Below are 27,877 nucleotides of genomic sequence, written 5' to 3'. Positions count from 1 at the left end.
TTTTTATTCGTTACAGCATATTTGTAAGCTAACTCCCTCACACCTTTCTTTGAGAGCCCATACTGCATTTTGGCTATTGTCTTTATATAGTCAACCAGAGTTTAGTGTTCCAACGTACAGGATGCATGTTTGTTTCAAGGTACAAGATGGTACGGGTTTGAACAAAAGTTGCGATCTAAATTTTAGGTTAGGAATAGAAATCAAAATAATATAAGTATTCTACTCACTATTTAGCGGAGATTATTATTCCAGACGTGGTTGATAGTTATATTCACTATTTTTTAGAATAAACACTTCGGTTTGATGTTATAAAATTTTACTTTTCACTATGAAAAACTAAAAATTGCTCTGAAAACCGCCAAAAGTAAACAAGAAAACTGAAACTCAGTTCATACGGCTGTTATATTATGATCTATCACATACTTCAACAGAAAGTCCACAGATGACACCAGTGTCCAGAAACATGAATTGTTTCAAGGTACACTATGCTCAAGGTACAACAATCTCCCCTATCTTAAATTTCTTTTGTTCTGAACGATGTGTAACCTACTTGCAGATAGTTACGCCAGAAACCGATGGTTTTATTTGCTCTGCCCCTTAAAGAAACTATAAAAAAACTAAATAAATGTTCAGCATACACGTAATATGTTTTACAATCAGATTAGGGCGGACAAAAAATGTAAATACACTTAAGAAAAGAGAGAGTTGAGATAGAAAAAAAATGTAGATATATATAAGAAACACAATTCTTTCCCATTCTGTGGATCATTTCTCCCATGGCTTCTCTCTAATGCATTACTAAATGATCTAACTATATCTTGATAAGTGCCAAGATGGAGTAACCAGCTTCCCCCTTTTGCTGGTTCTACTAAACATCCCCAGCTGGTAGCTTTGCTGTTAACCAATACTCTCTAAGTTCTGCTTCGAGCTTTACATTCTAGTCTTATCGCAGCTTAATGTGAATTTAATATTCTATATCTTGTAACCAGAAGTGAAGGTTTCTCAACTACTGTCTTTATCTTTATGGCACCGTACGGAATGTAACATACCTGTGCACATCGTTTACACAGTAAATATGTTGTGATCATCATTTATCGTGTAATATTTTGTTATATAAATTCTATCACCTGCTATCGTTCTTATAAACATATGAATAATATTAAATGTGAATTTTCAACCAAAGTTTATTATTATTTTCGACATTACTTTTCATAACAGAGTTCTATACAGTAGATAATTTGTAAATCGTTAATTCTAAACGAATTTGTATTGAATTATTGTAAATAATTTTTTTTTGTGATGTCTGTGGTCCTACTTGTCGCAAAACACGAGTTTGACCGAGAATGCGCTAAATCTGAACGCTTACTCAAATGCCTCACTCTGAATGAAAAGAACCCTTACTGCCTGAGTGTTGGGATAAGTGCAGACTGTTGTTAGACTGAAAAAGCCGGAGGGACTCGCAAGGTCCCTGAAGAAGTGGCCCTCTCAAACTGTAGGGTGATTTATACCAAGTACAGCGCTAATGAGAGCATTCTACAATCTCTATGTTGCCATTTAATAATTACTCGAATTTATAGTTCGCAAAAAGAAATCTAAATAAAATAATAATAAATAAGTTGTTATACCAAATCTGCAACTGAGGCCAAAACTTACGATTTTAAGTTTTGAGACTTAAAAACAAATTTACATTTCACGATTTTTTTAATAGTTCGCACTAGTGGTTGCTAGATTTAATTTGTCCAAATTTTTCTTTTATTGGTGCGGTAATTTTAGTTAAAAAATAAATCTTGTTTGAATTCAAATGATTTTTCTCTTTCTATATTCCTAGTGTTTTAACTCATTCATGTCTTCGAACTCCGAAAATTAGAGTAATGATTAATCTCTGTAGATATACCGGCTCTAAAATATGTATATACAATCTGACGATAGCCATTCTTGAATGGCTGAACGTATTATTTATTTATTATTGCCAGCTTTAATGGCAGAAATGTCTTCCAGTGCCAAAGAAAAAGCAAAATGAATTAAATGGATCACAAAAAAAGTATTCTATATTTTATAAAGTTTTAACAGAAGAATATCTATAATCTTTATTTAGATATTACACTATAATAGTTAATTCAGGCATGCCAATTACTTAAATATAAAAACTATTTTTCTATCTCTTAACGTCCTTACCTTATTAAATGGGGTAATGAAGCACCTAAAGTTTTGTATACAGGGTGACCCAAGCTATATGGATAACGACTTTTTCTCGGAAACTAAGATAGCTAGAAAAAAAACTAAAAAATACGTGTTCCCTTAGTTTTTTGTTAGAAATCCAAATTTAATTTGTAAATTTTTTTCGGTGCTTCCAGAAGCGAGATACAGGCACCAACTTCATTTTTTCAAATGAGGAGGTGTGGTTTTTATTTCAGAAATAGATTCCTCTATTTTTTTTTAAGAAAAATTTACTCGAACGGGGTTTTTTTTTCTGTGAGCGATATTTTACAAGTTACGAATGAAAACATGATTCTCATAAGAAATTTCAAAATGATAATATTATAATGGTTTTTTGATTGAATAAGAAGAAAAGTACTATTTTATTATAAATTTTACTCCTCATTAATATTACAGATCATGCTCGAAATGGCCTTCACCATTAGAGCTGCATAGACATGCTCTTTCCTGCCAATTGTCCCTTACTATAGATTCGGCTTTAACCGAGTTACAGGCATCTATTATTCTCTTCTTTAGTTCATCTACAGATGCAATCCCGACTTGATTCTGATGCACCTAGATTTAGAAATGCTTTTAGATAAGCAGAAATAAGGAAAGAAAGAAAAAAGTTATGAATAATCACCTTGTTTTTCAGGTATCCCCAAAGGAAATAGTCCATAGGTGTCAAGTCCGGTGAACGAGGTGGCCACTGAATCGTCCTCCAGTGTCGATATAACACCATCAGGCATGTAAAGAGATATCTCGACAGGCAATTTGATGGGCATGTTAAATTAAATTTGGATTTCTAACAAAAAACTAAGGGAACACGTATTTTTTAGTTTCTATCTATTTTAGTTTCCGAGAAAAAGTCGTTATCCATTATACTTTGGGACTTGGGACATCCTGTATATTTTAGAAAAATGATTTTCCATTTTTTTTTCATTTTAGAATTTTATGTTAATAAATGACTCATTTTGATAACTTACGTAACCTCTCTTTTTTTTTTTAATATTTACACATTAGTTTGCGATATAAAATTCAAGAAACCTAGTAGGATCTTTTTTGTGAAGAAAATAAAGTTTAGCTTTCTGCTAAGCAGATTCTTCAGAATTCAGTACAAGCGGAATATTTGCTTCAAATTATTAATAATTGAAAGTTGTCCTTTAATTGTTGAATGAGAGATAAATGTATGCTCAGTACAAATTTTTCTCCTTTCTCCAATTTAAGAGAAAAGGACCTAAATTTTAAACTACAGAATGCTGTAATCGTCCAAATTAGTGAACAATGATCCCACTAATAAGCATGCGTCTGTTTAAAAGTTTGTTTTTTTTTTCCTTTTTCTTTTTGGCATTGGCTTCCGCCATACAGCCAGCATCGTCTAGGTGCTTATCACTAGAATATCACTCACTCTCCATTCTTACTTATAAATACATTCGCTTCACACATTCATCCCTCTACTATATACCGCTATTTACATAAACTACTGCTAATGGATGGAGCAGCACTCTGTGCTCCTGCCATCCTTATAGCTTAACCAAAATTAAAATCACGTAATCCTTCTCTAAGCATTTTCTTCCATTCATTCTAATTCGGCTATAGCTTTTAAATACATTTATATTTCATTGCTAGCTCTGCTATCGACTTAAGCACATAAATGTTGGTGGAGAATATAATGTCTTCGTAGCGAAATGGTGCATCTAAATACCTGTATATATCGTCAAACATTCGTTTCCTTTCTACCACATAACGTGGACATATCATTATTATATGTTTGAAATCCTCCTCCTCATTGCAATCTACGCAAAGAGGAGAGGACCTTTTGTTTATCCTGTGTAGATACGATCCGCACACCGCGTGGTTCGCTCTCAGCCTGCTTATTGTCGTAACAACCCATTTATTAGTGACGGTTCCCTTAAACCATGGTTGTCTAGGTAACTGATCTGCCATAGTTTTATAGAATCTACCTTTATCACCATTATTGTAATCTGTCTGCCATTTTTGTAGTGCTGCTTTTGTAATTATTTAAAAGTTAAAGTACATAAAACTATTGTATACTAAAAATTAAAAAAACGAAATAAAATATAAAAATATTCTTAAAAGAAACCTTACAGAATTGTGAGTTTTCAACCTACTAGCTTCGCTCTTTGCATTTTCTTTTGCACGCATTTAATTAAAAATATTAATAAATAAAGTGGAACAATAATTATTTTCAGAAATTTTCAAACATTAATAATTTTTAAAATAAACATCTTTCTATCAAACAATTCGATTAGATCAACAATTTATGAGAGTTACTGGCTAAGGACAAATCAGTTGCAATTTTTTCTCTTCTTTCTTGAATCTTTACAATAATTCTTCATTCTTCTGAAAGGAGGGAAATAATCTTCAATCAGTTCAGCTATCGTCACAGGCCTCATATAAGCTAAATAAAGCTTCACATAACTGTAACAGCAACAAAAAAATTAATGTAAACTTTTTTGTTAAATCTGACAGATGATTAAGAATAAGATGTTTCCCTTTCAGTGGCAGCAGATTAAGTTGCGAAAACTTTTTTGTGCATTCTCGCAGCAATTACCGAAACAGAAACTTAGTTCTGGTGGTGTGTAGATTCTAGACATTGAGGGGAGGTAGACGAATTGCTGGTTGAATGTTAGGATTCTAAGGCTGAGAGAAAAAAGTTCTGGGGACGCGATATTCAATCAAAGAATAGGGAAGATTTTACTATTTGGGCCTTGCGAATGCTTATGGTGGGACCAAGGTTTAGATTAACCAAGGAAGGTTCCACGGTAGCCGAGCGGTTAGAGGCGAGACCTTTAAAACTAATATGTATTGTGGTACTAGGTTCTATTCCCAGTCTTAGGCTTTGGATTTTATTTAATGGTTAATAAAAGAAATTGAATGGATTAAAGCAGAGGGATGCCTTGGCATGCCTGCTTTTTAATATTGCACTTGAGAAAGTAATACAAGATTCTCGTATACAGACGAACAGCCATTATCTTCAATAAACAAGTTCAATTACTAGCTTACGCAGACGATATTGATAACAGTCAGCCGGTCGGAAGCTGGAATTAAAGAGGAGTTCAAAGCATTGGAAGCGTCAGCTAAAACTTTGGGACTTGTAATAAATGAAGAAATGACCAAGTATATGGTAGTCGGAAGTAATTGCGCTACTCCTTATCTGCAAATTGAAAATTACAAGTTCGAAGAAGTTCAAGGTTTTGTTTATTCTGGGTACTTATGTAAATGCCGAAAATAACTTCTCAAAAGAAATTGTAAAGAGAATAGCGTCAGCTAGTAGATGTTATTACGGACTTATCAAACATTTTAGTTCCAGACTAATTTCACAAAAAAACCAAGGCTACTCTATATAAAACTTTAGTTCGACCAATGGTTCAGAATGCTGTACACTCAAAAAAGGTGGACGAGCAAAAAAATTGCCATTTTTGAAAGAAAAATTTTAAGGCGGATTTACGGACCAGTTCAAGTTCCATTCTGGCGAATGGAAAAGGAGACCTAATCAAGAGCTGTACGATAAATTTGAAGATACTACGGCCGTGCAAGTAATCCGCATCAATAGGCTCCGGTGGGTGAGACATGTTCTGTGAATGGAAGACGGTAGAATGCCGAAGAAAGTTTTGAACTTCAATGTCATCGGTACTAGAAAAGTTGGACGCCCGAAGACTCGATGGATGGACCAGGTTGGAAGAGATGCAACCAGGCTGGACGCACGGAATTGACGGTCTAAACCTCTGGATAGGGATGATTGGGGTCAGTTTCTTTTAAAGGTCAAGGCCCGACCCGGGCTGTAGCACCAAGGAAGTAAGTAAGTAAAAGAAATTTACAGTAAAGTATGTTTGCTAGTTGCCTCCGTCCACGACACCTAATTTGGTAGTTGGACGTAAAGCCCGCCTGTAAAAATAGGCAATTACTTTACTTTTAACCAAGGCTAATGTGGGGTCATAAAGTATTCGTTGACGGAGAACTGCAGGGTTTTAGGAGACATGACATGGGCTGAAAAGCCCCGGGCCTAACAAAGAAAACACGTTGTTTTTTTTGGTTCAAAATTAGCTTTATTCATCAACGTAATTTCCATCAAGAACAACGCAATCATTCCAGCGCCGCTCTAACATTTCAATACCACTTTTGTAGAACGATTTATCTTTTGCCTCAAAATAGGCCTCAGTTTCAGCGATAACCTCTTCATTCGAGCGAAATTTCTTACCGGCGAGCATTTTTTTGTTTAGGTCTGCGAACAGCCAGTAGTCGCTGGGAGCCAAATCTGGCTAATACGGTGGATGTGGGAGCAATTCGAAGTTCAATTCATGTAGTTTTGCCATTGTTTTGATTGACTTGTGACACGGTGCGTTGTCTTGATGAAACAAAATTTTTTTCTTTGCCATATGCGGTCGTTTCTTTGCAATTTCGGCCTTCAAACGCTCCAATAACGCTATATAATATTCACTGTTGATGGTATTTCTCTTCTCAAGATAGTCGGTGAATATTACACCACGCACATCCCAAAATACCGAGGCCATAATCTTTCCAGCTGATTGTTGTGCTTTCGGCCGCTTTGGACGAGGTTCTCCAGTTGCTGTCCACTCAGATGACGATCGTTTTGATTCCGGAGTCAAGTGATGGATCCATGTTTCATTCATTGTCACATATCGACGCAAAAATTCCGGTTTGTTACGTTTAAACATGGCCAAACACTGCTCAGAATCATCAACACGTTCTGGTTTTTGGTCAACAGTGATCAAACGCAGCACCCACTTTGAACAGAGCTTTCTCATAGTCAAATGCTCATGCAATATAAAACCAACACGTTCTTTTGATATCTTTACGATGTCAGCTAACTCACGCAACTTCACTTTTCTATCATTCAAAATGATTTTGTGGATTTTTTTGTTTATGTTTTCTGGTGTTATCGCGCCTCATTTGGACGTCCACTGCGTTCTGCATCATCAGTGTCTCTACGACCACGTTTGATGTCAGCAAACCAACGTTTTATTGTTGTTTCTGATGGAGCAGAGTCCCCATAACACTTTTCAAGCCATTGCTTCGCTTGAACGGTATTTTTTTCCCATCAAGAAGCAGTGTAAAATTAAAACACGAAATTGTTTTTGATCCATTGTTTTGAAAATAACAAAAGTAGCGTCACTCTTAGCACAATAACTCACAAACTAATGAATAGAATGTTATGAAATTTTAACAGCTGTCTTTTGAAGGTTAGTACTAACTGAAAAAGAGGTGAACGCATTACAACTAGCGCCATCTATATGTTAGGCCCGGGACTTTTCAGCCCATGTATTACAAGCTTCTTGTCCTGGTTCTCTTGTCATTGTTAACAGGAAAACGTGAGTCCTTTACTTTACTGGGCATTCTATTGAAGCTGCAGTGAAGTAAGTCTACGTTTTCTGCCATTTCGATGTCAGTATTGAAGTTCTTCAAACATTGGAGATGAAGCGACGAGCTATGCCCTTCAGGTCACCTTGTGAGCGTTATTGGTTATGTCCTGTGAGTCATTCTTAAAACCCCAGTGGCCATTTAAATAGAACGTGGTGGGTCACCTTGACTATGAGAAGGCTAGCTTACACCACATTTCTTGTTTGTTTTTCAGATGATAGTTCAGAAACACTTCTATACTATTGGAGGTCACAGTTATACATATTTATGTTGAGAGTGCGTAGTTCACCTTGAGAGAGAACCTATGAACCAGTGTGTGTGACGGATCTTTCGGAAAAGAGAAATTAATAAACAAAACAGGAAAGCTGACGTGAAAAATTCACACGAGTATGTCTCCTACTTTATTTATCATAATACTATTTCTTAAAAATTTAAGATAAACTGCACTCGTGACATAAAAATAAATTCCAAAGACTGTGGTTTCAAGTTATTTTTAACAACAATCTTTTGTTTAGTTTCTATAAAGATTCAACTGTTTTATACATTAGCACAATTGTAAAACACATATGTGAATGCTAAATTATTGTGCGTCAAACCGCTAAAAAACATTAGATTGAAAACAAACGATAGCACATTGCAATATATACCTATGTAGATATTGATTGGTAGTGGTCAGGCATTCAGATACAACCGGCGACTCTTGTTAAATCGTTTCAGTTTCCAGTTAGACCATTTCAGTGGAAACAGAATATCATTGAATAAACACATGCATGTTTTGTGCACAGTGTAAAAGGGGAGATCAACCATTATGCTTGGTCCAGATTACAGCATCGTCTGTCTGATTAGTGTTAAATCAAAATACTTTGTTATTTGTTTGAATTAACAAATTATTCATTATGTAAATTATGTTGGAGTTTACAAATTGTTATTATTGTAATATTTCTACACCATCTATAAAAGAAAGTAAGACACTACCAATCTTTCTCTGCTTACCTGCAGTTATCGCAGTCCACAAACTTGAAATGTTTACTAATTTTTTTTGTTTTAAGGCTATCGATAAATAAGACAAGCAAGGTGAGCAAGTAGCACATCTTTCTCTCCGTGTATTTCTGTGTCTGGAGTGGCGTCACGAAAAAGTAGCCTAAAGTAGTTTTTTAGAGTCCCATCAGGGGTGCCAAACAATCTAAAATGGAGGCCAATATTTGGCATTCAGTAACGAATGAGTAAATTCGCTCGAGACCATAGGCAATGTCTTCTCTTATAAAATGATTGGATATTGGATCGAAAAACTTTTAAAATAGTAAGCCACGATAAGTTTGCTGCAAAGTTTTTTATAAGAGATTGTTGCATTCAGCTATTTACATTACTATTCGAGCGAGTTGTAGCGGTTGCAGTAAATTGTTCTTCAGTTCTGATAGTGGTCTAGAAGTTGAAGAATAAAGCGTTTATTTATTTTTCTCAGCAAATTTTTTTGTTACATTACGGAGAAAATTGATATAGCTGTGAAGTTTTCTAATTAAATTTACTTCTTTTTTTTTCATTTAAAAACTTTTCATGAAAAACTGAAGGTTTTTCTAAACAATAAATAAACTCATCATTTCCTGAATTGTTTTATGAAATAATGGTCTAAAACTTAGTCCCGGATTTAGATGGTGGTTGCACTCTGTGTGCAGCATTTCATTAACAGCAAATATTTACTTATAATTATTAACGCCTCTAATGGTAAAATAAAAACTGTTTTTGTCTCGAATGTAAAAGTTTTAATGAATTTTTAGGTTGCTATTGTTGTTACATTTCTCTCTTAGTAAATGTTCAAATCAGAAAATTGATACAAATTAATTGTTTACTTTCTAATAAATAACTTGTTTTGGAGTAATTAAATGTTTAATAATTCTATAAACTGACTAAGTTGGGTGTTGTGGTCGGAACGTTTCGTGCAAGAAGTTCGCAAAATAAACCATCGTCGCTTACTGTGACTTCTCGTTTTAGAGTTATTCTGTTCTAAATTAGCTTTACAACATTCTCTTCATGTTTATGGGGCCTCTAAAATGCATTTTCGATGTAAATTCTTTCGAATACTTGACACTCCAATAAAAGAAAGATCTGTTGGTTTATTTAATTTATTTTATAGAATTATCGTCGATTATCAAGCATTTGTGCTACTATCCTCAATCTCTTTTCTGTTCCAGGCCTCTAGAATCAGCTCTTTACATTTCTTTCATCCTGATGATGCCCGTATTCAGTTCATTCTGTATCTCCTTCCGTAAAAATGGCGGAATGACCCTAATCGGCTCCTCTTACTACGCACCTCCTGCTCTAATGAATACTCTCAATCAAAAAGTATATATTCTGCCTTTTGACTTTGGCCACCTCTTTGAAAATCCTTACAAACACTCGAAAGCTATGCAGGTTGAGATCGACTGGAGCAGTTGGGACATACAGGTGGAAGCAAAGGCCCACAAAATGTGTATATGGTTGACCCAAGGTATCTGTCCTATTTTAGGGGCAACCGAACGCATCCTTAGAAGCGGATCCCTTATTTATTGTGCCGGTTGAATTGTTAATACGTATCTACTCATTGTACTGGAGGGGTTTTCTAAGTGACAAATGGTCTAGGAGCAGTGACAGTTAACTCGTTGAGGACAATGTTCATCTGGTTCGGATTGCCGAAAACAATAGTTTTAGATATGAATTATGAACGTGAAAATAGAAACGTGTATTATGTTAAAGAAAAGAAATGAAAGAATATCTGGCGACTTAGTATAGGTTAGACTTTAACATCGTTTCTGTTGTTGGAGCAGGAATGTATAAGTGAAGCCAGATATAATAATAATAATAATATATTTATTGCATTTAAGGTTACATGACCCTTTTGCAAGGAGTTTGCGTTTGATATTCTTTTAATAAACAAAAATGATTAATCAATTTAAACTTTTAGATACAAAATAATAATAATAATAATAATAATAATAAAAATTATAAACAAAAATAACTCCCGTTGTATTTAAAGTTATAAAAATCAGAATATAAAAAGCGAAGCTACTGGAAATCTACCAAATCTAGTAATAAATTGCAGTAAACATAAATGTAACAGAAATATAAACTTAACAAGTGAAGCCAGATATAAAAAGAATTATATTCCTTTCCAAAAAAATCTTGCGCCATGAATATAGAACAACTTTATGCTTGACACATTTCAAATTAATGAAATCATTCAGAATTTTAATTATATTAAGGTTTAGAAAACTTTAATAATAGTGCTACTGTTTGATCGCATCAATTCGTATTTAAGAAAATGTAACAATTAAATTAAGCATTTAATACGCTCTTCTTTTAATTTCCACAAAGGCTTATGGCTGTTATTCTACCGCAAATGCATGCTTACTATCGTAAAAATTTCGTTCTTATTTCGAGATTCACTCGCCTTGAGAGAGACTGGTTATTCCTTTCGAAGTCGAATACTTTTTACCCACCCTAAATAAATAGACTTTACGAACTGGAGAAGGCTTTGAGAAAAGTGGAAACAGTATAAATACAATGCCATCGAGTTACTAACAATAAATATTACAGCTTTGCAACTGGATAAAGCTCGTTCTAGAACTGCGCTGCGGTAAAAACAATGGAAAATTATTACCCGAATGGGAGCACCCAATACCCGCTATTGACGAGATCTTTTAAATGATAAACACGCAGGTCTGTTAGTTTATACTTTAAAAAAGGTCAGAAGGGTTAATTAGTTTACAAGTTGACATGGAAAAACCATTTCTCAATATTGCACAGCTTTATTTTGCCACAAAACATTCTCTATTTTCTTGTTATTACGAAAAAAATTGCAATTGTTTTTTTACTTACTGTATATTCAAAAACTATTCTGTAAGGATAAATTGTTGGAACGAAAAAACAAGCGATAAACGAAATGATGAAATGAAATCCGTTTCGTTTTCAAATGATCGGACATCAAATTTCCATGAAACAATTGTTTTAATATATTATTTTGAAATTTACAAATCATTTGAATTTTGTTACTATTAGTTCACATTATTTTAGTGATCAGTACGACGAACTAAACTATTAGTTTGTAGAAACCTTCAGTTTCTAGGATTTATCAGGTAAACTTTGCACGTGACTTTCAAAAGCCCACAGATAATCGGTTAAACATAAGGCACGTTACATTGTTCTACCAAGATGTTTGGTTGTACATGTAGTTAGTTACAATTCTTGGTTGTTACAATTTATTACGATATTACCAAATCCTGGGCTGCAATTCAACTGCACTATCTTACCTAATCGCAGGATGTTTGCTTACTAAGTGCATCAGTTGACCCTGATATCTTTTTCGGGTCGTAATTTTTTTATCTATCGGATATCTATCTGTAAGGGATCGAAGTTGAGTTATCAATGTTTTAGTTAGGGTAACATATGTTTTAATAGCAGTATTGTAGTATGATTATTGTTGATGGTAATTGCAATAAAAGTTGTTTTCTATAATAAGAAAGTATTCATTGACATGGGAAGAAGGAGTTACCAATGTTACAGGAGGGTGAAGAGGTGATAGTACAGAGGGAAGGAAGATGGGAGCCAGGCAAAGTAAAAGGAAACCATGGTGATAGGAAGAAATCTTACGCTGTAAAGATGAATAAGGGAGGAGAACTATGGCGGAATAGACGATTCATAAGAAAGGTTAAAAGGCCAGAAAAATACGAGGGTCGTTTGAAAAGTCCGTGCAAAAATAAAAACTACTTAATTTTTTGGGGTAAACCTTTTTTATTTTTCAACATAGTCTCCTTTTAGGCTTATACACTTCGTCCAACGCTGCTCTAGTTTTGTTGATCCCTTCCGAATAATAGGATTTGTCCAAGTCTGAAAAATAGCCATTCGTTTCTGCAATCACCTCCTCGTTTGAATAAAATCTTTTTCCCGCCAGCCATTTCTTCATATTGGGGAACAAATAGTAGTCCGAGGGAGCCAAGTCTGGAGAATAGGGGGGATGTGAAACGAGTTGGAACCCTATTTCCATTAATTTTGCGACCACAACTGCTGAGGTGTGAGCTGGTGCGTTGTCGTGATGGAAAAGGACTTTTTTGTGGGCCAATCGTGGGCGTTTTTCTTGCAGCTCGGTTTTCAAACGGTTCAATAACGATGAATAATATGCACCTGTAATAGTTTTACCCTTTTCCAGATAGTCGATGAGGATTATTCCTTGCGAATCCCAAAAGAAAGTCGCCATAATCTTTCCGGCCGAAGGAACGGTCTTCGCCTTTTTTGGCGCAGATTCCCCCTTGGTAACCCATTGTTTAGATTGTTCTTTGGTCTCAGGAGTGTAGTGATGTATCCATGTTTCATCCACAGTGACAAAACGACGCTTAAAGTCCTGCGGATTCTTCTGGAACAGCTGCAAACCGTCCTTGCAACACTTCACACGATTTCGTTTTTGGTCAAGCGTGAGCAATCGCGGCACCCATCTTGCGGATAGCTTTGTCATGTCCAAATGTTGATGCAAAATATTATGTACCCGTTCATTCGAGATGCCCACAGCACTAGCAATCTCACGCACCTTCACTCTTCTGTCATCCATCACCATATCATGGATTTTATCAATGATTTCTGGAGTAGTAACCTCTACAGGGCGTCCAGAACGTTCAGCGTCACTTGTGCCCATATGGCCACTCCGAAAATTTTGAAACCACTTATAAACTGTTCTAATCGAAGGTGCAGAGTCACCATAATGTTTATCAAGCTTCTCTTTTGTCTCCTGAGGCGTTTTGCCTTTCATAAAGTAGTGTTTAACCAACACACGAAATTCTTTTTCGTCCATTTTTTGAAAATCACTCGACTTCCTCGATTCAAACGAATGCCAAACACAAAGAAATAGACCGATCTGGCTGAAACTTGGTGTGTGTTCTTCCAAGAGATGCTACTAACTAAACATAACCTCGATACGCGCCAGTAGTGCTATCTCTCTGACTTTGCACGGACTTTTCAAACGGCCCTCCTATGCTCATTTAATATATTGGCTATAGAATTAGTAATAATTTATTTTTTGTTTTGTTTAATCATGAGTGGCCACAATAGACGCTGAATAAAGGAGAAGTAGCGGTTAAAGATCTAAGCGAATCCACAAGAACGTAGTTCATCCCTACTGGGTTCTATAAATTATTGCTGAATGTGTAATTACTGCAGCAAGTACTCACTACAAACAAATTACTAACTTATTAACTCTAAAACTAATTTAGAAATAATTCGAGATTAATTGACAACATGGTCTCTGTAAATTAAGGAGCGTTTATTTGAAATTGTACGTAATATTAAATTGTGTAAGTGATTGTGATAGCGAGAAAAGAAGATATTTAGTGTAAATTTCAATTTTTTGTCGTAATTTTTGAACATTTAATTATAAACAACGTAGTTTTTGAGAACTTTCTTATGAAGGTAATACTGGTTACAAATTATAAATTGTCTACTTTGTTATTTAATTAATAAATGTAAGCCAAACTTGAACATGGAGTTAGGAATTAAATTATTTTTCGGTTGAATGTTGCGCTCGTATTTTACCAAGTGCAAATTATCAAACTAAATTATTTTTAAAATAATTTTGTGCTTTTTACCTCGCTTTATTTAAATTAATTGGTTAGCAATAAATAAAACAAATTTTCTTTTTACGCAATAAAAAATAAATATTGTTTGAATCGATTTTGAATTAACCAGTTTTTTATTTAGTATTAATGTCTTACTGTGGCCCAATGTCCAACTCAGTGCTTTACTTTTTTCTGATTCTCCCCAAAAAAATCTTATGTCCCGATCAACATCGTACATTGTGATTATGTAAACAACCTTCATACAATGCTACTGCATTCCTTTTAACGCTATTGCAGTCTTTCTGGTTTCATTATACCTTTGATTTGAATGCGAAGAACGTCTGATGGCGAACTTGTCCAATCCTTTCTTAAACAACAAATTCAGTCCTTCAATCAATTTCAATCCTTTAGGTTATGTGATAATCCTTCCAATTCTGAAAAGCAGTTATGTCGCCAACCAAACTCTACATAATAGGGGAGACTGTTGTACCTTGGAACACTTTTTTTGTTTTTTCGTCTGTATATAATATAAATTAACATTTCGAACATTTAACTATGTCTCTACGAAGAGTGTTGTTTAAGTCACAATTTCCAATAATAAATGTTTAAAAAATATAAATATTAACTGTAAAAATGATGGATCTGTCAAATGATGTTTTCTGTTCCATGGTACAACATGGTCATGTACCATGGAACACAAGTTCATGTACCACGCTTCATGAATCCACGTATCCATTCTTCACCAGCAATTTTTTCTTCGCCCCATGTTGTTAGAATTTTTTTTTATTCGCTACAGCATATTTGTAAGCTAACTCCCTCACACCTTTCTTTGAGAGCCCATACTGCATTTTGGCTATTGTCTTTTTGTATAGTCAACCAGACTAAACTCTTCCGAGTCATCGAAAATCAGTACAATTAGCAGAATACTTAAAATTTTCAGCCCCAGATTCTTAAAAAACTTTTAAATGTCTTGATAAAGTGGCGAGAGACACTTTATAAATTTTGCATGCTTCTCTCAAAGAAATCTTGTTTTCAGAACTAGTTGTAACAGCGGCCACGGCTACTTCAATGGCATTAGAATTTACAGGGGGCCTTTTCCTGCCTTTTTTACTGCGAGGCATCTTTACCTATAAACAAATAGCCTTTTGCAAAAGAGTAGTGTTCCAACGTACAGGATGCATGTTTGTTTCAAGGTACAAGATGGTACGGGTTTGAACAAAAGTTGCGATCTAAATTTTAGGTTAGGAATAGAAATCAAAATAATATAAGTATTCTACTCACTATTTAGCGGAGATTATTATTCCAGACGTGGTTGATAGTTATATTCACTATTTTTGAGAATAAACACTTCGGTTTGATGTTATAAAATTTTACTTTTCACTATGAAAAACTAAAAATTGCTCTGAAAACCGCCAAAAGTAAACAAGAAAACTGAAACTCAGTTCATAAGGCTGTTTTTTTTTTTTTTTTGTTTTTTTTGGCGCATCGACGTCTGTGGCCATTAGCGCCTGCTCACAGTTTCTTTTCTCACATGAAGGCCACTAGAGCTGGGATGGTACCCTATTGTCCTATCGGGCTGCCACACACATATCTTGCTCAGCAAGGCAGGGTGGAGCCTAGGCGAACGGAAGCAGACCGCGCTCCCCTCTTACATCATCAGTCTAGCCGACGAGGGGGAATGCGATTTGGCCGATGGTACCATCCCTTATTTTCATAAGCTGACGTTTATCCAAAATTCAGGCAATTAAAAGTACTTTTGGTTTTGCTTTAACTATTAATAAACAAAATTGTAACGATTTATATAATAATACATAATAATATACAAATACATTATATATGACATATGTAATAACGCTTAATCTAGATTATGTATATAATAGTCTATTCTAAGGAGGCTATTATGTAGAATCTAACTCAAGTGTGCAGTACTTTTAACAAATGTTCCTGCACACTCTAAAAGTGACCTAATCCTAAATGAATTTAAACCTAAGTGGGGTTGAAATACTTTTATAAATTTCTTTCAACCCCGAATTAAAAAAAAAAAACTAAATCTAACATTCATACCAACATTTTCGCAATAAATACACGTACACTGATAAAATCATTCATGCCAATAAATACATTCACGCTAATAAATACATTCACGCCAATAAATACTTTCATGCCAATAAATACATTCACGCCAATAAATACTTTCATGTCAATAAATACACTCACGCTATTAAAAAGAACATACTACTCATTCACACAAGGGGAAAGTACTCGATATTCCTTTCCCCTTTATAAGAACTAAACTATAAGCTAACCTAATCTATACCTAAATTTTATTATAATAATTTATATTTTTTAAGAAATCAAATAGCCTCCTTACATAAGGAGAACCCTCTTGGAGAATTGCGCGCTGGTCATGTGGCAGACCTGCTGTTTCTCTCTGTGTTCGCAGTGCCTGACACCCTTCCAACAACATACGGCTGTTATATTATGATCTATCACATACTTCAACAGAAAGTCCACAGATGACACCAGTGTCCAGAAACATGAATTGTTTCAAGGTACACTATGCTCAAGGTACACTATGCTCAAGGTACAACAATCTCCCCTATCTTAAATTTCTTTTGTTCTGAACGATGTGTAACCTACTTGCAGATAGTTACGCCAGAAACCGATGGTTTTATTTGCTCTGCCCCTTAAAGAAACTATAAAAAAACTAAATAAATGTTCAGCATACACGTAATATGTTTTACAATCAGATTAGGGCGGACAAAAAATGTAAATACACTTAAGAAAAGAGAGAGTTGAGATAGAAAAAATGTAGATATATATAAGAAACACAATTCTTTCCCATTCTGTGGATCATTTCTCCCATGGCTTCTCTCTAATGCATTACTAAATGATCTAACTATATCTTGATAAGTGCCAAGATGGAGTAACCAGCTTCCCCCTTTTGCTGGTTCTACTAAACATCCCCAGCTGGTAGCTTTGCTGTTAACCAATACTCTCTAAGTTCTGCTTCGAGCTTTACATTCTAGTCTTATCGCAGCTTAATGTGAATTTAATATTCTATATCTTGTAACCAGAAGTGAAGGTTTCTCAACTACTGTCTTTATCTTTATGGCACCGTACGGAATGTAACATACCTGTGCACATCGTTTACACAGTAAATATGTTGTGATCATCATTTATCGTGTAATATTTTGTTATATAAATTCTATCACCTGCTATCGTTCTTATAAACATATGAATAATATTAAATGTGAATTTTCAACCAAAGTTTATTATTATTTTCGACATTACTTTTCATAACAGAGTTCTATACTGTAGATAATTTGTAAATCGTTAATTCTTAACGAATTTGTATTGAATTATTGTAAATAATTTTTTTGGAAGTTTTTTTGTGATGTGTACAGTATCTACTTGTCGCAAAACACGAGTTTGACCGAGAATGCGCTAAATCTGAACGCTTACTCAAATGCCTCACTCTGAATGAAAAGAACCCTTACTGCCTGAGTGTTGGGATAAGTGCAGACTGTTGTTAGACTGAAAAAGCCGTAGGGACTCGCAAGGTCTCTGAAGAAGTGGCCCTCTCAAACTGTAGGGTGATTTATACCAAGTACACCGCGTTAATGAGAGCATTCTACAATCTCTATGTTGCCATTTAATAATTACTCGAATTTATAGTTCGCAAAAAGAAATCTAAATAAAATAATAATAAATAAGTTGTTATACCAAATCTGCAACTGAGGCCAAAACTTACGATTTTAAGTTTTGAGACTTAAAAACAAATATGCATTTCACGATTTTTTTAATAGTTAACAATTCGCACTAGTGGTTGTTAGATTTAATTTGTCCAAAATTTTCTTTTATTGGTGCGGTAATTTTAGTTAAAAAATAAATCTTGTTTGAATTCAAATGATTTTTCTCTTTCTATATTCCTAGTGTTTTAACTCATGCATGTCTTCGAACTCCGAAAATTAGAGTAATGATTAATCTCTGTAGATATACCGGCTCTAAAATATGTATATACAATCTGACGATAGCCATTCTTGAATGGCTGAACGTATTATTTATTTATTATTGCCAGCTTTAATGGCAGAAATGTCTTCCAGTGCCAAAGAAAAAGCAAAATGAATTAAATGGATCACAAAAAAAGTATTCTATATTTTATAAAGTTTTAACAGAAGAATATCTATAATCTTTATTTAGATATTACACTATAATAGTTAATTCAGGCATGCCAATTACTTAAATATAAAAACTATTTTTCTATCTCTTAACGTCCTTACCTTATTAAATGGGGTAATGAAGCACCTAAAGTTTTGTATACAGGGTGACCCAAGCTATATGGATAACGACTTTTTCTCGGAAACTAAGATAGCTAGAAAAAAAACTAAAAAATACGTGTTCCCTTAGTTTTTTGTTAGAAATCCAAATTTAATTTGTAAATTTTTTTCGGTGCTTCCAGAAGCGAGATACAGGCACCAACTTCATTTTTTCAAATGAGGAGGTGTGGTTTTTATTTCAGAAATAGATTCCTCTATTTTTTTTTAAGAAAAATTTACTCGAACGGGGTTTTTTTTTCTGTGAGCGATATTTTACAAGTTACGAATGAAAACATGATTCTCATAAGAAATTTCAAAATGATAATATTATAATGGTTTTTTGATTGAATAAGAAGAAAAGTACTATTTTATTATAAATTTTACTCCTCATTAATATTACAGATCATGCTCGAAATGGCCTTCACCATTAGAGCTGCATAGACATGCTCTTTCCTGCCAATTGTCCCTTACTATAGATTCGGCTTTAACCGAGTTACAGGCATCTATTATTCTCTTCTTTAGTTCATCTACAGATGCAATCCCGACTTGATTCTGATGCACCTAGATTTAGAAATGCTTTTAGATAAGCAGAAATAAGGAAAGAAAGAAAAAAGTTATGAATAATCACCTTGTTTTTCAGGTATCCCCAAAGGAAATAGTCCATAGGTGTCAAGTCCGGTGAACGAGGTGGCCACTGAATCGTCCTCCAGTGTCGATATAACACCATCAGGCATGTAAAGAGATATCTCGACAGGCAATTTGATGGGCATGTTAAATTAAATTTGGATTTCTAACAAAAAACTAAGGGAACACGTATTTTTTAGTTTCTATCTATTTTAGTTTCCGAGAAAAAGTCGTTATCCATTATACTTTGGGACTTGGGACATCCTGTATATTTTAGAAAAATGATTTTCCATTTTTTTTTCATTTTAGAATTTTATGTTAATAAATGACTCATTTTGATAACTTACGTAACCTCTCTTTTTTTTTTTAATATTTACACATTAGTTTGCGATATAAAATTCAAGAAACCTAGTAGGATCTTTTTTGTGAAGAAAATAAAGTTTAGCTTTCTGCTAAGCAGATTCTTCAGAATTCAGTACAAGCGGAATATTTGCTTCAAATTATTAATAATTGAAAGTTGTCCTTTAATTGTTGAATGAGAGATAAATGTATGCTCAGTACAAATTTTTCTCCTTTCTCCAATTTAAGAGAAAAGGACCTAAATTTTAAACTACAGAATGCTGTAATCGTCCAAATTAGTGAACAATGATCCCACTAATAAGCATGCGTCTGTTTAAAAGTTTGTTTTTTTTTTCCTTTTTCTTTTTGGCATTGGCTTCCGCCATACAGCCAGCATCGTCTAGGTGCTTATCACTAGAATATCACTCACTCTCCATTCTTACTTATAAATACATTCGCTTCACACATTCATCCCTCTACTATATACCGCTATTTACATAAACTACTGCTAATGGATGGAGCAGCACTCTGTGCTCCTGCCATCCTTATAGCTTAACCAAAATTAAAATCACGTAATCCTTCTCTAAGCATTTTCTTCCATTCATTCTAATTCGGCTATAGCTTTTAAATACATTTATATTTCATTGCTAGCTCTGCTATCGACTTAAGCACATAAATGTTGGTGGAGAATATAATGTCTTCGTAGCGAAATGGTGCATCTAAATACCTGTATATATCGTCAAACATTCGTTTCCTTTCTACCACATAACGTGGACATATCATTATTATATGTTTGAAATCCTCCTCCTCATTGCAATCTACGCAAAGAGGAGAGGACCTTTTGTTTATCCTGTGTAGATACGATCCGCACACCGCGTGGTTCGCTCTCAGCCTGCTTATTGTCGTAACAACCCATTTATTAGTGACGGTTCCCTTAAACCATGGTTGTCTAGGTAACTGATCTGCCATAGTTTTATAGAATCTACCTTTATCACCATTATTGTAATCTGTCTGCCATTTTTGTAGTGCTGCTTTTGTAATTATTTAAAAGTTAAAGTACATAAAACTATTGTATACTAAAAATTAAAAAAACGAAATAAAATATAAAAATATTCTTAAAAGAAACCTTACAGAATTGTGAGTTTTCAACCTACTAGCTTCGCTCTTTGCATTTTCTTTTGCACGCATTTAATTAAAAATATTAATAAATAAAGTGGAACAATAATTATTTTCAGAAATTTTCAAACATTAATAATTTTTAAAATAAACATCTTTCTATCAAACAATTCGATTAGATCAACAATTTATGAGAGTTACTGGCTAAGGACAAATCAGTTGCAATTTTTTCTCTTCTTTCTTGAATCTTTACAATAATTCTTCATTCTTCTGAAAGGAGGGAAATAATCTTCAATCAGTTCAGCTATCGTCACAGGCCTCATATAAGCTAAATAAAGCTTCACATAACTGTAACAGCAACAAAAAAATTAATGTAAACTTTTTTGTTAAATCTGACAGATGATTAAGAATAAGATGTTTCCCTTTCAGTGGCAGCAGATTAAGTTGCGAAAACTTTTTTGTGCATTCTCGCAGCAATTACCGAAACAGAAACTTAGTTCTGGTGGTGTGTAGATTCTAGACATTGAGGGGAGGTAGACGAATTGCTGGTTGAATGTTAGGATTCTAAGGCTGAGAGAAAAAAGTTCTGGGGACGCGATATTCAATCAAAGAATAGGGAAGATTTTACTATTTGGGCCTTGCGAATGCTTATGGTGGGACCAAGGTTTAGATTAACCAAGGAAGGTTCCACGGTAGCCGAGCGGTTAGAGGCGAGACCTTTAAAACTAATATGTATTGTGGTACTAGGTTCTATTCCCAGTCTTAGGCTTTGGATTTTATTTAATGGTTAATAAAAGAAATTGAATGGATTAAAGCAGAGGGATGCCTTGGCATGCCTGCTTTTTAATATTGCACTTGAGAAAGTAATACAAGATTCTCGTATACAGACGAACAGCCATTATCTTCAATAAACAAGTTCAATTACTAGCTTACGCAGACGATATTGATAACAGTCAGCCGGTCGGAAGCTGGAATTAAAGAGGAGTTCAAAGCATTGGAAGCGTCAGCTAAAACTTTGGGACTTGTAATAAATGAAGAAATGACCAAGTATATGGTAGTCGGAAGTAATTGCGCTACTCCTTATCTGCAAATTGAAAATTACAAGTTCGAAGAAGTTCAAGGTTTTGTTTATTCTGGGTACTTATGTAAATGCCGAAAATAACTTCTCAAAAGAAATTGTAAAGAGAATAGCGTCAGCTAGTAGATGTTATTACGGACTTATCAAACATTTTAGTTCCAGACTAATTTCACAAAAAAACCAAGGCTACTCTATATAAAGCTTTAGTTCGACCAATGGTTCAGAATGCTGTACACTCAAAAAAGGTGGACGAGCAAAAAAATTGCCATTTTTGAAAGAAAAATTTTAAGGCGGATTTACGGACCAGTTCAAGTTCCATTCTGGCGAATGGAAAAGGAGACCTAATCAAGAGCTGTACGATAAATTTGAAGATACTACGGCCGTGCAAGTAATCCGCATCAATAGGCTCCGGTGGGTGAGACATGTTCTGTGAATGGAAGACGGTAGAATGCCGAAGAAAGTTTTGAACTTCAATGTCATCGGTACTAGAAAAGTTGGACGCCCGAAGACTCGATGGATGGACCAGGTTGGAAGAGATGCAACCAGGCTGGACGCACGGAATTGACGGTCTAAACCTCTGGATAGGGATGATTGGGGTCAGTTTCTTTTAAAGGTCAAGGCCCGACCCGGGCTGTAGCACCAAGGAAGTAAGTAAGTAAAAGAAATTTACAGTAAAGTATGTTTGCTAGTTGCCTCCGTCCACGACACCTAATTTGGTAGTTGGACGTAAAGCCCGCCTGTAAAAATAGGCAATTACTTTACTTTTAACCAAGGCTAATGTGGGGTCATAAAGTATTCGTTGACGGAGAACTGCAGGGTTTTAGGAGACATGACATGGGCTGAAAAGCCCCGGGCCTAACAAAGAAAACACGTTGTTTTTTTTGGTTCAAAATTAGCTTTATTCATCAACGTAATTTCCATCAAGAACAACGCAATCATTCCAGCGCCGCTCTAACATTTCAATACCACTTTTGTAGAACGATTTATCTTTTGCCTCAAAATAGGCCTCAGTTTCAGCGATAACCTCTTCATTCGAGCGAAATTTCTTACCGGCGAGCATTTTTTTGTTTAGGTCTGCGAACAGCCAGTAGTCGCTGGGAGCCAAATCTGGCTAATACGGTGGATGTGGGAGCAATTCGAAGTTCAATTCATGTAGTTTTGCCATTGTTTTGATTGACTTGTGACACGGTGCGTTGTCTTGATGAAACAAAATTTTTTTCTTTGCCATATGCGGTCGTTTCTTTGCAATTTCGGCCTTCAAACGCTCCAATAACGCTATATAATATTCACTGTTGATGGTATTTCTCTTCTCAAGATAGTCGGTGAATATTACACCACGCACATCCCAAAATACCGAGGCCATAATCTTTCCAGCTGATTGTTGTGCTTTCGGCCGCTTTGGACGAGGTTCTCCAGTTGCTGTCCACTCAGATGACGATCGTTTTGATTCCGGAGTCAAGTGATGGATCCATGTTTCATTCATTGTCACATATCGACGCAAAAATTCCGGTTTGTTACGTTTAAACATGGCCAAACACTGCTCAGAATCATCAACACGTTCTGGTTTTTGGTCAACAGTGATCAAACGCAGCACCCACTTTGAACAGAGCTTTCTCATAGTCAAATGCTCATGCAATATAAAACCAACACGTTCTTTTGATATCTTTACGATGTCAGCTAACTCACGCAACTTCACTTTTCTATCATTCAAAATGATTTTGTGGATTTTTTTGTTTATGTTTTCTGGTGTTATCGCGCCTCATTTGGACGTCCACTGCGTTCTGCATCATCAGTGTCTCTACGACCACGTTTGATGTCAGCAAACCAACGTTTTATTGTTGTTTCTGATGGAGCAGAGTCCCCATAACACTTTTCAAGCCATTGCTTCGCTTGAACGGTATTTTTTTCCCATCAAGAAGCAGTGTAAAATTAAAACACGAAATTGTTTTTGATCCATTGTTTTGAAAATAACAAAAGTAGCGTCACTCTTAGCACAATAACTCACAAACTAATGAATAGAATGTTATGAAATTTTAACAGCTGTCTTTTGAAGGTTAGTACTAACTGAAAAAGAGGTGAACGCATTACAACTAGCGCCATCTATATGTTAGGCCCGGGACTTTTCAGCCCATGTATTACAAGCTTCTTGTCCTGGTTCTCTTGTCATTGTTAACAGGAAAACGTGAGTCCTTTACTTTACTGGGCATTCTATTGAAGCTGCAGTGAAGTAAGTCTACGTTTTCTGCCATTTCGATGTCAGTATTGAAGTTCTTCAAACATTGGAGATGAAGCGACGAGCTATGCCCTTCAGGTCACCTTGTGAGCGTTATTGGTTATGTCCTGTGAGTCATTCTTAAAACCCCAGTGGCCATTTAAATAGAACGTGGTGGGTCACCTTGACTATGAGAAGGCTAGCTTACACCACATTTCTTGTTTGTTTTTCAGATGATAGTTCAGAAACACTTCTATACTATTGGAGGTCACAGTTATACATATTTATGTTGAGAGTGCGTAGTTCACCTTGAGAGAGAACCTATGAACCAGTGTGTGTGACGGATCTTTCGGAAAAGAGAAATTAATAAACAAAACAGGAAAGCTGACGTGAAAAATTCACACGAGTATGTCTCCTACTTTATTTATCATAATACTATTTCTTAAAAATTTAAGATAAACTGCACTCGTGACATAAAAATAAATTCCAAAGACTGTGGTTTCAAGTTATTTTTAACAACAATCTTTTGTTTAGTTTCTATAAAGATTCAACTGTTTTATACATTAGCACAATTGTAAAACACATATGTGAATGCTAAATTATTGTGCGTCAAACCGCTAAAAAACATTAGATTGAAAACAAACGATAGCACATTGCAATATATACCTATGTAGATATTGATTGGTAGTGGTCAGGCATTCAGATACAACCGGCGACTCTTGTTAAATCGTTTCAGTTTCCAGTTAGACCATTTCAGTGGAAACAGAATATCATTGAATAAACACATGCATGTTTTGTGCACAGTGTAAAAGGGGAGATCAACCATTATGCTTGGTCCAGATTACAGCATCGTCTGTCTGATTAGTGTTAAATCAAAATACTTTGTTATTTGTTTGAATTAACAAATTATTCATTATGTAAATTATGTTGGAGTTTACAAATTGTTATTATTGTAATATTTCTACACCATCTATAAAAGAAAGTAAGACACTACCAATCTTTCTCTGCTTACCTGCAGTTATCGCAGTCCACAAACTTGAAATGTTTACTAATTTTTTTTGTTTTAAGGCTATCGATAAATAAGACAAGCAAGGTGAGCAAGTAGCACATCTTTCTCTCCGTGTATTTCTGTGTCTGGAGTGGCGTCACGAAAAAGTAGCCTAAAGTAGTTTTTTAGAGTCCCATCAGGGGTGCCAAACAATCTAAAATGGAGGCCAATATTTGGCATTCAGTAACGAATGAGTAAATTCGCTCGAGACCATAGGCAATGTCTTCTCTTATAAAATGATTGGATATTGGATCGAAAAACTTTTAAAATAGTAAGCCACGATAAGTTTGCTGCAAAGTTTTTTATAAGAGATTGTTGCATTCAGCTATTTACATTACTATTCGAGCGAGTTGTAGCGGTTGCAGTAAATTGTTCTTCAGTTCTGATAGTGGTCTAGAAGTTGAAGAATAAAGCGTTTATTTATTTTTCTCAGCAAATTTTTTTGTTACATTACGGAGAAAATTGATATAGCTGTGAAGTTTTCTAATTAAATTTACTTCTTTTTTTTTCATTTAAAAACTTTTCATGAAAAACTGAAGGTTTTTCTAAACAATAAATAAACTCATCATTTCCTGAATTGTTTTATGAAATAATGGTCTAAAACTTAGTCCCGGATTTAGATGGTGGTTGCACTCTGTGTGCAGCATTTCATTAACAGCAAATATTTACTTATAATTATTAACGCCTCTAATGGTAAAATAAAAACTGTTTTTGTCTCGAATGTAAAAGTTTTAATGAATTTTTAGGTTGCTATTGTTGTTACATTTCTCTCTTAGTAAATGTTCAAATCAGAAAATTGATACAAATTAATTGTTTACTTTCTAATAAATAACTTGTTTTGGAGTAATTAAATGTTTAATAATTCTATAAACTGACTAAGTTGGGTGTTGTGGTCGGAACGTTTCGTGCAAGAAGTTCGCAAAATAAACCATCGTCGCTTACTGTGACTTCTCGTTTTAGAGTTATTCTGTTCTAAATTAGCTTTACAACATTCTCTTCATGTTTATGGGGCCTCTAAAATGCATTTTCGATGTAAATTCTTTCGAATACTTGACACTCCAATAAAAGAAAGATCTGTTGGTTTATTTAATTTATTTTATAGAATTATCGTCGATTATCAAGCATTTGTGCTACTATCCTCAATCTCTTTTCTGTTCCAGGCCTCTAGAATCAGCTCTTTACATTTCTTTCATCCTGATGATGCCCGTATTCAGTTCATTCTGTATCTCCTTCCGTAAAAATGGCGGAATGACCCTAATCGGCTCCTCTTACTACGCACCTCCTGCTCTAATGAATACTCTCAATCAAAAAGTATATATTCTGCCTTTTGACTTTGGCCACCTCTTTGAAAATCCTTACAAACACTCGAAAGCTATGCAGGTTGAGATCGACTGGAGCAGTTGGGACATACAGGTGGAAGCAAAGGCCCACAAAATGTGTATATGGTTGACCCAAGGTATCTGTCCTATTTTAGGGGCAACCGAACGCATCCTTAGAAGCGGATCCCTTATTTATTGTGCCGGTTGAATTGTTAATACGTATCTACTCATTGTACTGGAGGGGTTTTCTAAGTGACAAATGGTCTAGGAGCAGTGACAGTTAACTCGTTGAGGACAATGTTCATCTGGTTCGGATTGCCGAAAACAATAGTTTTAGATATGAATTATGAACGTGAAAATAGAAACGTGTATTATGTTAAAGAAAAGAAATGAAAGAATATCTGGCGACTTAGTATAGGTTAGACTTTAACATCGTTTCTGTTGTTGGAGCAGGAATGTATAAGTGAAGCCAGATATAATAATAATAATAATATATTTATTGCATTTAAGGTTACATGACCCTTTTGCAAGGAGTTTGCGTTTGATATTCTTTTAATAAACAAAAATGATTAATCAATTTAAACTTTTAGATACAAAATAATAATAATAATAATAATAATAATAAAAATTATAAACAAAAATAACTCCCGTTGTATTTAAAGTTATAAAAATCAGAATATAAAAAGCGAAGCTACTGGAAATCTACCAAATCTAGTAATAAATTGCAGTAAACATAAATGTAACAGAAATATAAACTTAACAAGTGAAGCCAGATATAAAAAGAATTATATTCCTTTCCAAAAAAATCTTGCGCCATGAATATAGAACAACTTTATGCTTGACACATTTCAAATTAATGAAATCATTCAGAATTTTAATTATATTAAGGTTTAGAAAACTTTAATAATAGTGCTACTGTTTGATCGCATCAATTCGTATTTAAGAAAATGTAACAATTAAATTAAGCATTTAATACGCTCTTCTTTTAATTTCCACAAAGGCTTATGGCTGTTATTCTACCGCAAATGCATGCTTACTATCGTAAAAATTTCGTTCTTATTTCGAGATTCACTCGCCTTGAGAGAGACTGGTTATTCCTTTCGAAGTCGAATACTTTTTACCCACCCTAAATAAATAGACTTTACGAACTGGAGAAGGCTTTGAGAAAAGTGGAAACAGTATAAATACAATGCCATCGAGTTACTAACAATAAATATTACAGCTTTGCAACTGGATAAAGCTCGTTCTAGAACTGCGCTGCGGTAAAAACAATGGAAAATTATTACCCGAATGGGAGCACCCAATACCCGCTATTGACGAGATCTTTTAAATGATAAACACGCAGGTCTGTTAGTTTATACTTTAAAAAAGGTCAGAAGGGTTAATTAGTTTACAAGTTGACATGGAAAAACCATTTCTCAATATTGCACAGCTTTATTTTGCCACAAAACATTCTCTATTTTCTTGTTATTACGAAAAAAATTGCAATTGTTTTTTTACTTACTGTATATTCAAAAACTATTCTGTAAGGATAAATTGTTGGAACGAAAAAACAAGCGATAAACGAAATGATGAAATGAAATCCGTTTCGTTTTCAAATGATCGGACATCAAATTTCCATGAAACAATTGTTTTAATATATTATTTT

At 34.6% G+C, this 27,877-nt stretch overlaps 2 protein-coding genes and 1 long non-coding RNA gene across 4 annotated transcripts in view; 1 reads left to right on the top strand and 2 right to left on the bottom strand.

The window, feature by feature from the left end:
- The window catches only part of LOC141453579 (acetylcholine receptor subunit alpha-like), a 338,623-nt gene that overhangs the window by 181,137 nt on the left and 129,609 nt on the right, over nucleotides 1-27,877 (top strand). The window lies entirely within an intron of this gene.
- LOC141453272 (uncharacterized) lies at nucleotides 4,400-8,434 on the bottom strand. The gene is made up of 2 exons (XR_012457885.1): nucleotides 8,247-8,434; nucleotides 4,400-4,638 (listed from the first exon to the last, which is right to left on the bottom strand). It is a non-coding gene; the product is annotated as an uncharacterized lncRNA (long non-coding RNA).
- The window catches only part of LOC141452362 (uncharacterized), a 39,108-nt gene continuing 31,912 nt past the window's right edge, over nucleotides 20,682-27,877 (bottom strand). For both annotated transcript variants that reach the window (XM_074124400.1, XM_074124398.1), the window contains one exon: nucleotides 20,682-20,920. In XM_074124400.1, the coding sequence (XP_073980501.1) occupies nucleotides 20,788-20,920 (133 nt within the window). In that variant the 3' untranslated portion in view covers nucleotides 20,682-20,787. The remainder of the gene's footprint in view (nucleotides 20,921-27,877) is intronic.

The sequence above is a fragment of the Rhodnius prolixus genome, unplaced genomic scaffold (assembly GCF_049639745.1).
Source record: "Rhodnius prolixus isolate KJV_2025 unplaced genomic scaffold, Rpr scaffold_3, whole genome shotgun sequence".
NCBI classification, from domain to species: Eukaryota; Metazoa; Arthropoda; class Insecta; order Hemiptera; family Reduviidae; genus Rhodnius; species Rhodnius prolixus.
The sequence above is the reverse complement of the archived record's forward strand: the minus strand, read 5'-3'. Positions and strand labels throughout refer to the sequence as shown.